Source organism: Telmatherina bonti (genome assembly GCF_933228915.1).
Source record: "Telmatherina bonti genome assembly, chromosome: 13".
Classification (NCBI taxonomy): Eukaryota; Metazoa; Chordata; class Actinopteri; order Atheriniformes; family Telmatherinidae; genus Telmatherina; species Telmatherina bonti.
In genome coordinates this window covers 638,057-650,391 of record NC_136611.1, presented here as the reverse complement: position 1 = coordinate 650,391, position 12,335 = coordinate 638,057, and the positions used below count along the sequence as shown (strand labels likewise).

Genomic DNA, 12,335 nt, shown 5'->3' with positions numbered 1-12,335 from the left:
ATGCTAGGACCGTGGGCTCTTATATAAGAAACTAATACTAGGACCGTGGGTTCTTATATTAGAAACTAATGCTAGGACCGTGGTCTCTTATATAAGAAACTAATGCTAGGACTGTGGTCTCTTATATAAGAAACTAATGTTAGGACCGTGGTCTCTTATATAAGAACCTATTGCTTGGACCGAGGGCTCTTATATAAGACACTAATACTAGGACCGTGGTCTCTTATATAAGAAACTAATGCTAGGACCGAGGGCTCTTATATAAGAAACTAATGCTAGGACCGTGGGCTCTTATATAAGAAACTAATGCTAGGACCGTGGGCTCTTATATAAGAAACTAATGCTAGGACCGAAGGCTCTTATATAAGAAACTAATGCTAGGACCGTGGGCTCTTATATAAGAAACTAATGCTAGGACCTGTGGTCTCTTATATAAGAAACTAATGCTAGGACCGAGGTCTCTTATATAAGAAACTAATGCTAGGACCGTGGGCTCTTATATAAGAAACTAATGCTAGGACCGTGGTCTCTTATATAAGAAACTAATGCTAGGACCGTGGTCTCTTATATAAGAAAATAATGCTAGGACCGAGGGCTCTTATATAAGAAACTAATGCTAGGACCGTGGTCTCTTATATAAGAAACTAATGCTAGGACCGTGGTCTCTTTTATAAGAGAATAATGCTAGGACCGTGGTCTCTTATATAAGAAACTAATGCTAGGACCGTGGGCTCTTATATAAGACACTAATACTAGGACCGTGGGCTCTTATATAAGAAACTAATGCTAGGACCGAAGGCTCTTATATAAGAAACTAATGCTAGGACCGAAGGCTCTTATATAAGAAACTAATACTAGGACCGTGGTCTCTTATATCAGAACCTATTGCTAGGACCGTGGTCTCTTATATAAGACACTAATACTAGGACCGTGGTCTCTTATATAAGAAACTAATGCTAGGACCGTGGTCTCTTATATAAGAAACTAATGCTAGGACCGTGGTCTCTTATATAAGAAACTAATGCTAGGACCGTGGTCTCTTAAATAAGAAACTAATGCTAGGACCGTGGTCTGTTTTATAAGAAACTAATGCTAGGACCGTGGGCTCTTAAATAAGAAACTAATGCTAGGACCGTGGTCTCTTATATAAGAAACTAATGCTAGGACCGTGGTCTCTTATATAAGAAACTAATGCTAGGAACGAGGGCTCTTATATAAGAAACTAATGGTAGGACCGTGGTCTCTTATATAAGAAACTAATGCTAGGACCGAGGGCTCTTATATAATAAACTAATTCTAGGACCGTGGTCTCTTATATAAGAAACTAATGCTAGGACCGTGGTCTCTTATAGAAGAAACTAATGCTAGGACCTAGGGCTCATATATAAGAAACTAATGCTAGGACCGTGGTCTCTTATATAAGAAACTAATGCTAGGACCGTGGTCTCTTATATAATAAACTAATTCTAGGGCCGTGGGCTCTTATATAAGAACCTAATGCTAGGACCGAGGGCTCTTATATAAGACACTAATACTAGGACCGTGGGATCTTATATAAGAAACTAATGCTAGGACCGAAGGCTCTTATATAAGAAACTAATACTAGGGCCGTGGGCTCTTATATTAGAAACTAATGCTAGGACCGTGGTCTCTTATATAAGAAACTAATGCTAGGACTGTGGTCTCTTATATAAGAAACTAATGCCAGGACCCTGGTCTCTTATATAAGAACCTATTGCTAGGACCGAGGGCTCTTATATAAGACACTAATACTAGGACCGTGGGCTCTTATATAAGAAACTAATGCTAGGACCGTGGTCTCTTATATAAGAAACTAATGCTAGGACCGTGGTCTCTTATATAAGAAACTAATGCTAGGACCGTGGTCTCTTATATAAGAAACTAATGCTAGGACCGAGGGCTCTTATATAAGAAACTAATGCTCGGACCATGGTCTCTTATATAAGAAACTAATGCTAGGACCGTGGTCTGTTATATAAGAAACTAATGCTACGACGGTGGTCTCTTATATAAGAAACTAATGCTAGGACCGTGGTCTCTTTTATAAGAAACGAATGCTAAGACCGTGGTCTCTTATATAAGAACCTAATGCTAGGACCGAGGGCTCTTATATAAGACACTAATACTAGGACCGTGGGCTCTTATATAAGAAACTAATGCTAGGACCGAAGGCTCTTATATAAGAAACTAATGCTAGGACCGTGGTCTCTTATATAAGAAACTAATGCTAGGACCGTGGTCTCTTATATAAGAAACTAATGCTAGGACCGTGGTCTCTTATAGAAGAAACTAATGCTAGGACCGAGGGCTCATATATAAGAAACTAATGCTAGGACCGTGGTCTCTTATATAAGAAACTAATGCTAGGACCGTGGTCTCTTATATAATAAACTAATTCTAGGACCGTGGGCTCTTATATAAGACACTAATACTAGGACCGTGGGATCTTATATAAGAAACTAATGCTAGGACCGAAGGCTCTTATATAAGAAACTAATACTAGGGCCGTGGGCTCTTATATTAGAAACTAATGCTAGGACCGTGGTCTCTTATATAAGAAACTAATGCTAGGACTGTGGTCTCTTATATAAGAAACTAATGCCAGGACCCTGGTCTCTTATATAAGAACCTATTGCTAGGACCGAGGGCTCTTATATAAGACACTAATACTAGGACCGTGGGCTCTTATATAAGAAACTAATGCTAGGACCGTGGTCTCTTATATAAGAAACTAATGCTAGGACCGTGGTCTCTTATATAAGAAACTAATGCTTGGACCGTGGTCTCTTATATAAGAAACTAATGCTAGGACCGAGGGCTCTTATATAAGAAACTAATGCTAGGACCATGGTCTCTTATATAAGAAACCAATGCTAGGACCGTGGTCTGTTATATAAGAAACTAATGCTAAGACGGTGGTCTCTTATATAAGAAACTAATGCTAGGACCGTGGTCTCTTTTATAAGAAACTAATGCTAAGACCGTGGTCTCTTATATAAGAACCTAATGCTAGGACCGAGGGCTCTTATATAAGACACTAATACTAGGACCGTGGGCTCTTATATAAGAAACTAATGCTAGGACCGAAGGCTCTTATATAAGAAACTAATGCTAGGACCGTGGTCTCTTATATAAGAAACTAATGCTAGGACCGTGGTCTCTTATATAAGAAACTAATGCTAGGACTGTGGTCTCTTATATAAGAAACTAATGCTAGGACCGTGGTCTCTTATATAAGATCCTATTGCTTGGACCGAGGGCTCTTATATAAGACACTAATACTAGGACCGTGGGCTCTTATATAAGAAAGTAATGCTAGGACCGAAGGCTCTTATATAAGAAACTAATGCAAGGACCGTGGGCTCTGATATAAGAAACTAATGCTAGGACCGTGGTCTCTTATATACGAAACTAATGCAAGGACCGAGGGCTCTTATATAAGAAACTAATGCTAGGACCGTGGTCTCTTATATAAGAAACTAATGCTAGGACCGAGGGCTCTTATATAAGAAACTAATGCTAGGACCGTGGTTTCTTATATAAGAAACTAATGCTAGGACCGTGGTCTCTTATATAAGAAACTAATGCTAGGACCGAGGGCTCATATATAAGAAACTAATGCTAGGACCGTGGTCTCTTATATAGGAAACTAATGCTAGGACCGTGGTCTCTTATATAATAAACTAATTCTAGGACCGTGGGCTCTTATATAAGAACCTAATGCTAGGACCGAGGGCTCTTATATAAGACACTAATACTAGGACCGTGGGATCTTATATAAGAAACTAATGCTAGGACCGAAGGCTCTTATATAAGAAACTAATACTAGGACCGTGGGCTCTTATATTAGAAACTAATGCTAGGACCGTGGTCTCTTATATAAGAAACTAATGCTAGGACTGTGGTCTCTTATATAAGAAACTAATGCCAGGACCCTGGTCTCTTATATAAGAACCTATTGCTAGGACCGAGGGCTCTTATATAAGACACTAATACTAGGACCGTGGGCTCTTATATAAGAAACTAATGCTAGGACCGAAGGCTCTTATATAAGAAACTAATACTAGGACCGTGGGCTCTTATATTAGAAACTAATGCTAGGACCGTGGTCTCTTATATAAGAAACTAATGCTAGGACTGTGGTCTCTTATATAAGAAACTAATGCCAGGACCCTGGTCTCTTATATAAGAACCTATTGCTAGGACCGAGGGCTCTTATATAAGACACTAATACTAGGACCGTGGGCTCTTATATAAGAAACTAATGCAAGGACCGTGGTCTCTTATATAAGAAACTAATGCTAGGACCGTGGTCTCTTATATAAGAAACTAATGCTAGGACCGTGGTCTCTTATATAAGAAACTAATGCTAGGACCGAGGGCTCTTATATAAGAAACTAATGCTAGGACCATGGTCTCTTATATAAGAAACTAATGCTAGGACCGTGGTCTGTTATATAAGAAACTAATGCTAAGACCGTGGTCTCTTATATAAGAAACTAATGCTAGGACCGTGGTCTCTTTTATAAGAAACTAATGCTAAGACCGTGGTCTCTTATATAAGAACCTAATGCTAGGACCGAGGGCTCTTATATAAGACACTAATACTAGGACCGTGGGCTCTTATATAAGAAACTAATGCTAGGACCGAAGGCTCTTATATAAGAAACTAATGCTAGGACCGTGGGCTCTTATATAAGAAACTAATACTAGGACCGTGGGCTCTTATATTAGAAACTAATGCTAGGACCGTGGTCTCTTATATAAGAAACTAATGCTAGGACCGTGGTCTCTTATATAAGAACCTATTGCTATGTCCGAGGGCTCTTATATAAGACACTAATACTAGGACCGTGGGCTCTTATATAAGAAACTAATGCTAGGACCGTGGGCTCTTATATAAGAAACAAATGCTAGGACCGTGGTCTCTTATATAAGAAACTAATGCTAGGACCGTGGTCTCTTATATAAGAAACTAATGCTAGGAACGAGGGCTCTTATATAAGAAACTAATGCTAGGACCGTGGTCTCTTATATAAGAAACTAATGCTAGGACCGTGGTCTCTTATATAAGAAACTAATGCTAGGACCGAGGGCTCTTATATAAGAAACTAATGCTAGGACCGTGGTCTCTTATATAAGAAACTAATGCTAGGACCGTGGTCTCTTATATAAGAAACTAATGCTAGGACCGAGGGCTCTTATATAAGAAACTAATGCTAGGACCGTGGTCTCTTATATAAGAAACTAATGCTAGGACCGTGGCCTCTTATATAATAAACTAATTCTAGGACCGTGGGCTCTTATATAAGAACCTAATGCTAGGACCGAGGGCTCTTATATAAGACACTAATACTAGGACCGTGGGCTCTTATATAAGAAACTAATGCTAGGACCGAAGGCTCTTATATAAGAAACTAATGCTAGGACCGTGGTCTCTTATATAAGAAACTAATGCTAGGACCGTGGTCTCTTATATAAGAAACTAATGCTAGGACTGTGGTCTCTTATATAAGAAACTAATGCTAGGACCGTGGTCTCTTATATAAGATCCTATCGCTAGGACCGAAGGCTCTTATATAAGAAACTAATGCTAGGACCGTGGGCTCTTATATAAGAAACTAATGCTAGGACCGTGGTCTCTTATATAAGAAACTAATGCTAGGACCGTGGGCTCTTATATAAGAAACTAATGCTAGGACCGTGGGATCTTATATAAGAAACTAATGCTAGGACCGTGGTCTCTTATATACGAAACTAATGCAAGGACCGAGGGCTCTTATATAAGAAACTAATGCTAGGACCGTGGTCTCTTATATAAGAAACTAATGCTAGGACCGAGGGCTCTTATATAAGAAACTAATGCTAGGACCGTGGTCTCTTATATAAGAAACTAATGCTAGGACCGAGGGCTCTTATATAAGAAACTAATGCTCGGACCGTGGTCTCTTATATAAGATCCTATTGCTAGGACCGAGGGCTCTTATATAAGACACTAATACTAGGACCGTGGTCTCTTATATAAGATCCTATTGCTAGGACCGAGGGCTCTTATATAAGAAACTAATGCTCGGACCGTGGTCTCTTATATAAGATCCTATTGCTAGGACCGAGGGCTCTTATATACGAAACTAATGCAAGGACCGAGGGCTCTTATATTTGAAAGTAATGCTAGGACCGTGGTCTCTTATATAAGAAACTAATGCTAGGACCGAGGGCTCTTATATAAGAAACTAATGCTCGGACCCTGGTCTCTTATATAAGAAACTAATGCTAGGACCGAGGGCTCTTATATAAGAAACTAATGCTCGGACCGTGGTCTCTTATATAAGATCCTATTGCTAGGACCGAGGGCTCTTATATAAGACACTAATACTAGGACCGTGGTCTCTTATATAAGATCCTATTGCTAGGACCGAGGGCTCTTATATAAGAAACTAATGCTCGGACCGTGGTCTCTTATATAAGATCCTATTGCTAGGACCGAGGGCTCTTATATAAGATACTAATACTAGGACCGTGGGCTCTTATATAAGAAACTAATGCTAGGACCGAAGGCTCTTATATAAGAAACTAATGCTAGGACCGTTGGCTCTTATATAAGAAACTAATGCTAGGACCGTGGTCTCTTATATAAGAAACTAATGCTAGGACCGAGGGCTCTTATATAAGAAACTAATGCTAGGACCGTGGGCTCTTATATAAGAAACTAATGCTAGGACCGTGGTCTCTTATATAAGAAACTAATGCTAGGACCGTGGTCTCTTATATAAGAAACTAATGCTAGGAACGAGGGCTCTTATATAAGAAACTAATGCTAGGACCGTGGTCTCATATAAGAAACTAATGCTAGGACCGTGGTCTCTTATATAAGAAACTAATGCTAGGACCGAGGGCTCTTATATAAGAAACTAATGCTAGGACCGTGGTCTCTTATATAAGAAACTAATGCTAGGACCGTGGTCTCTTATATAAGAAACTAATGCTAGGACCGAGGGCTCTTATATAAGAAACTAATGCTAGGACCGTGGTCTCTTATATAAGAAACTAATGCTAGGACCGTGGTCTCTTATATAATAAACTAATTCTAGGACCGTGGTCTCTTATATAAGAACCTAATGCTAGGACCGAGGGCTCTTATATAAGACACTAATACTAGGACCGTGGGCTCTTATATAAGAAACTAATGCTAGGACCGAAGGCTCTTATATAAGAAACTAATGCTAGGACCGTGGTCTCTTATATAAGAAACTAATGCTAGGACCGTGGGCTCTTATATTAGAAGCTGATGCTCGGACCGTGGTCTCTTATATTAGAAGCTAATGCTCGGACCGTGGTCTCTTATATTAGAAGCTAATGCTCGGACCGTGGTCTCTTACGTTAGAAACTAATGCTAGGACCGTGGTCTCTTATATGAGAAACAAATGCTAGGACCGTGGGCTCTTATATAAGAAACTAATGCTCGGACCGTTGGCTCTTATATAAGAAACTAATGCTAGGACCGTGGTCTCTTATATAAGAAACTAATGCTAGGACCGAGGGCTCTTATATAAGAAACTAATGTTAGGACCGTGGTCTCTTATATAAGAAACTAATGCTAAGACCGTGGTCTCTTATATAAGAAACTAATGCTAGGACCGAAGGCTCTTATATAAGAAACTAATGCTAGGACCGTGGGCTCTTATATAAGAAACTAATGGTAGGACCGTGGTCTCTTATATAAGAAACTAATGCTAGGACCGAGGGCTCTTATATAAGAAACTAATGCTAGGACCGTGGGCTCTTATATAAGAAACTAATGCTAAGACCGTGGTCTCTTATATAAGAAACTAATGCTAGAACCGAGGGCTCTTATATAAGAAACTAATGTTAGGACCGTGGTCTCTTATATAAGAAACTAATGCTAAGACCGTGGTCTCTTATATAAGAAACTAATGCTCGGACCGTGGTGTCTTATATAAGAAACTAATGCTAGGACCGTGGTCTCTTATATAAGAAACTAATGCTAGGACCGAGGGCTCTTATATAAGAAACTAATGCTAGGACCGTGGTCTCTTACATAAGAAACTAATGCTAGGACCGTGGTCTCTTATATAAGAAACTAATGCTAGGACCGAGGGCTCTTATATAAGAAACTAATGCTAGGACCGTGGTCTCTTATATAAGAAACTAATGCTAGGACCGTGGTCTCTTATATAAGAAACTAATGCTAGGACCGAGGGCTCTTATATAAGAAACTAATGCTAGGACCGAAGGCTCTTATAAAAGAAACTAATGCTAGGACCGTGGTCTCTTACATAAGAAACTAATGCTAGGACCGTGGTCTCTTATATAAGAAACTAATGCTAGGACCGAGGGCTCTTATATTAGAAACTAATGCTTGGACCGTGGTCTCTTATATAAGAAACTAATGCTAGGACCGTGGTCTCTTATATAAGAAACTAATGCTAGGACCGAGGGCTCTTATATAAGAAACTAATGCTAGGACCGTGGTCTCTTATATAAGAAACTAATGCTAGGACCGAGGGCTCTTATATAAGAAACTAATGCTTGGACCGTGGTCTCTTATATAAGAAACTAATGCTAGGACCGTGGTCTCTTATATAAGAAACTAATGCTAGGACCGAGGGCTCTTATATAAGAAACTAATGCTAGGACCGTGGTCTCTTATATAAGAAACTAATGCTAGGACCGTGGTCTCTTATATAAGAAACTAATGCTAGGACCGTGGTCTCTTATATAAGAAACTAATGCTAGGACCGAGGGCTCTTATATAAGAAACTAATGCTAGGACCGTGGTCTCTTATATAAGAAACTAATGCTAGGACCGAGGGCTCTTATATAAGAAACTAATGCTAGGACCGTGGTCTCTTATATAAGAAACTAATGCTAGGACCGTGGTCTCTTATATAAGAAACTAATGCTAGGACCGTGGTCTCTTATATAAGAAACTAATGCTAGGACCGAGGGCTCTTATATAAGAAACTAATGCTAGGACCGTGGTCTCTTATATAAGAAACTAATGCTAGGACCGTGGTCTCTTATATAAGAAACTAATGCTAGGACCGTGGTCTCTTATATAAGAAACTAATGCTAGGACCGAGGGCTCTTATATAAGAAACTAATGCTAGGACCAAGGGCTCTTATATAAGAAACTAATGCTAGGACCGTGGTCTCTTATATAAGAAACTAATGCTAGGACCGAGGGCTCTTATATAAGAAACTAATGCTAGGACCGTGGGCTCTTGACTGTTGCTCTTGACTTGACTGTTAATAAATCAGGTTGTACCATAGACTTGTTTCTGATCAGTGGAATTTAAGCTCAGCTGGTGGTCCTACCATTGCCATCTTTGCAGCATCATGCATGTCATCTTTCCTTGAAAATACAAAATTGGCAAAGATGTAGAGTGGAGAAGGTTGTGAGTGTGGGGGTGGAAGATTGACATCGAGCAAACTCTGACCTGCCTGTAGCTAAGAGCTAACCGAGTGAACCCGGAGCTAAAAGGAGCTAATCAGCTAATGGAAGTAGTCAGGCTAAAGCTAAGTCACACTATTAACCGGCTAACCGGTTGTTCTACCTTCCTCCTTCTTGAAGGGTACTCGCCAATCAAAAGTACTCGCCCCTAATTATGCCCAACTTTAAATTACTTCCAAATGGAGGAGTTAGAGAAAAATTCACTCCCCCCACAGTTGTCATGAAGGTAAACCTGACCTATTAAACCTATGACGGTTCAGTCAGTATGTTAGATTTTTTTTGTTTTTTTTAAAAATAAATTTTGTACCCATTCTTAATTTCAGAGTACTCCTTACACACTGTGTCGCTATATGCAGAGTTCTTAGTCTTTTTCTGTGAAAGATGCATGTTGTAGAATGCCTGTACCTGCTGGAAAAGTTCAAATAAAATCTTTAAAGTCCGGTTTTGTCATAAAATGCACAATTCATGATCATAAAGTACTAACGTGCAGTCCACTGATAACACGGGCATTTCCTTTGATATTATCCAGAAAACAAGCAGCACATTCAGATTTCTCATTGGTTAAGACTGATGGGAAAACTTTCACTTTCAAATTGACTACAGTGTTTGTTTTGTTTCTCATTCTAACATTTAAATGCAATGTTTTATAGCCTGCGATCCATCCTGCGCCTCCTGTTTCCCTGACAACGCCAGATGTGCGAACTGCCCTCAGGGCACCGCCCTGCATCGTGGGAGATGTGTCACCCAGTGTCCACTTCAGCATTACCTGGACAGCCATGGCAGATGCAGAGGTAAGCTCATCTTAATGCTCATGTCTTGATATAATTGTTTAATGTTGAGTCATAGAGATACAAACTTCTGTAGCTAAAGGATGAATAAAGACAAGCATAACACCTGGATTCAGGTGATTTGCTCTGGAAACTGTGTTTTATGAGATTAAAGATAAACCTTTTGGTAGTTTGCTGGTCCTGTGGTGGACTGGCAATCTGTCCACGTGTACCTTGCTGTCCAGGTGTACCTGGCTGTCCAGGTGTACCTGGCTGTCCACGTGTACCTGGCTGTCCACGTGTACCTGGCTGTCCACGTGTACCTTGCTGTCCAGGTGTACCTGGCTGTCCAGGTGTACCTTGCTGTCTAGGTGTACCTGGCTGTCCAGGTGTACCTGGCTGTCCAGGTGTACCTTGCTGTCCACGTGTACCTGGCTGTCCAGGTGTACCTTGCTGTCTAGGTGTACCTGGCTGTCCAGGTGTACCTGGCTGTCCAGGTGTACCTTGCTGTCTAGGTGTACCTGGCTGTCTAGGTGTACCTGGCTGTCCACGTGTACCTGGCTGTCCAGGTGTACCTTGCTGTCCACGTGTACCTGGCTGTCCAGGTGTACCTTGCTGTCTAGGTGTACCTGACTGTCCACGTGTACCTGGCTGTCCAGGTGTACCTTGCTGTCTAGGTGTACCTGGCTGTCCAGGTGTACCTGGCTGTCCAGGTGTACCTTGCTGTCCACGTGTATCTGGCTGTCCACGTGTACCTTGCTGTCTAGGTGTACCTGGCTGTCCACGTGTACCTGGCTGTCCAGGTGTACCTTGCTGTCTAGGTGTACCTGGCTGTCCAGGTGTACCTTGCTGTCTAGGTGTACCTTGCTGCAGCTTCTCTGAAACCCTTAGTTGGAGTAAGAGGTATAGAAATAAATGAATGAATCAGTGAGCGAGTGAGTGGGTGGATGGTGGGTTGGTGGGTTTGTGGTTTGGTGGGTTAGTGGGTTGGTTGGTTGGGTGGGTGGATGGTTGGTTGGTTGGTTGGTTGGGTGGGTGGTTGGTTGGTTGGTTGGGTGGGTGGGTGGTTGGTTGGTTGGTTGGGTGGTTGGTTGGTTGGTTGGTTGGTTGGTTGGTTGGTTGGTTGGTTGGGTGGGTGGTTGGTTGGTTGGTTGGGTGGGTAGGTGGGTGGTTGGTTGGTTGGGTGGGTGGTTGGTTGGTTGGTTGGTTGGGTGGGTGGTTGGTTGGGTTGGTTTCCGGTCTGAACTGGTTTGGAATTTGTTGACAAGGAGACACAACATCTGCAGCGATGGGACAATCTGTGAACTGCAATGATTGAAAATCCACTGGTCAGTAATGAGGAAGACTATTCAGAGAGGAAGACCATCCAGACAGCGGCCAGTCTTCCAGGACTGGATGTCAAGATCAGCCGGTCTCAAACTGCAAAACCTTCACAGACATCTTCTCACCAAACTTAAATCTGTTCTTAAGTTGTACTTCTTCCTGAAAATCCTCCGTCCGATGACCTTCCCGTCTGTATTCAGCTAGCTTCCATGTCAACCTTTCTCCTCTCAGCCTGCCACAGGTCCTGCTCCTCATGCTGGGGTCCTGCAGTTTCCCAGTGCACCTTGTGTCCAGATGGACGTCTTCTCCACCAGGGCCAGTGTGTGGAGGCCTGTGGGGAGGGACTGTACCCTCAGGACAGCGCCTGCCACAGTAAGAGCCAGCGCCTGAAGAAAATGTCCTCTTCCTCTGTCCGCCTCTGTCTCACTTCCTCTGTCCAACCAGACTGCCATCCCTCCTGCCGTTCATGTGTGGGACCCTTGGCGTCAGACTGCCTGCGCTGCCTGAAAGCGGAGGAGGTTCTCCTGCTGCAGTCAGGTCACCTTCAGCAAGGCATTTGCACCGCGCGATGTGCAGCACATCACTTCCTGGATGACCAGCAGACGTGTAGAGGTGAGTGTTTGCCAGCTCTCAGGGATTTTAGGGGAAACGTTAACCTGCAAGGCCAGATAGAAGTGTTCTGCTATTAAACCGAACGAATTACCAGCGCAGTCTTCAGCCATGTTGGCTTTCCAAACATCAGATAATCA

The 12,335-nt window shown here is 41.8% G+C and overlaps 1 protein-coding gene across 6 annotated transcripts in view; it reads left to right on the top strand.

The window, feature by feature from the left end:
* LOC306764394 (extracellular matrix organizing protein FRAS1-like) overlaps positions 1 to 12,335 on the top strand; it is a 623,368-nt gene that overhangs the window by 209,787 nt on the left and 401,246 nt on the right. For all 6 annotated transcript variants that reach the window (XR_013771547.1, XR_013771548.1, XM_079251555.1 and 3 more), the window contains 3 exons: positions 10,147 to 10,287; positions 11,818 to 11,958; positions 12,031 to 12,198. Coding sequence is in view for 4 of the 6 variants with exons in the window: in XM_079251555.1 (XP_079107681.1) it covers positions 10,147 to 10,287; positions 11,818 to 11,958; positions 12,031 to 12,198 (450 nt within the window). In the remaining 2 variants the exon portion in view is untranslated. The remainder of the gene's footprint in view (positions 1 to 10,146; positions 10,288 to 11,817; positions 11,959 to 12,030; positions 12,199 to 12,335) is intronic.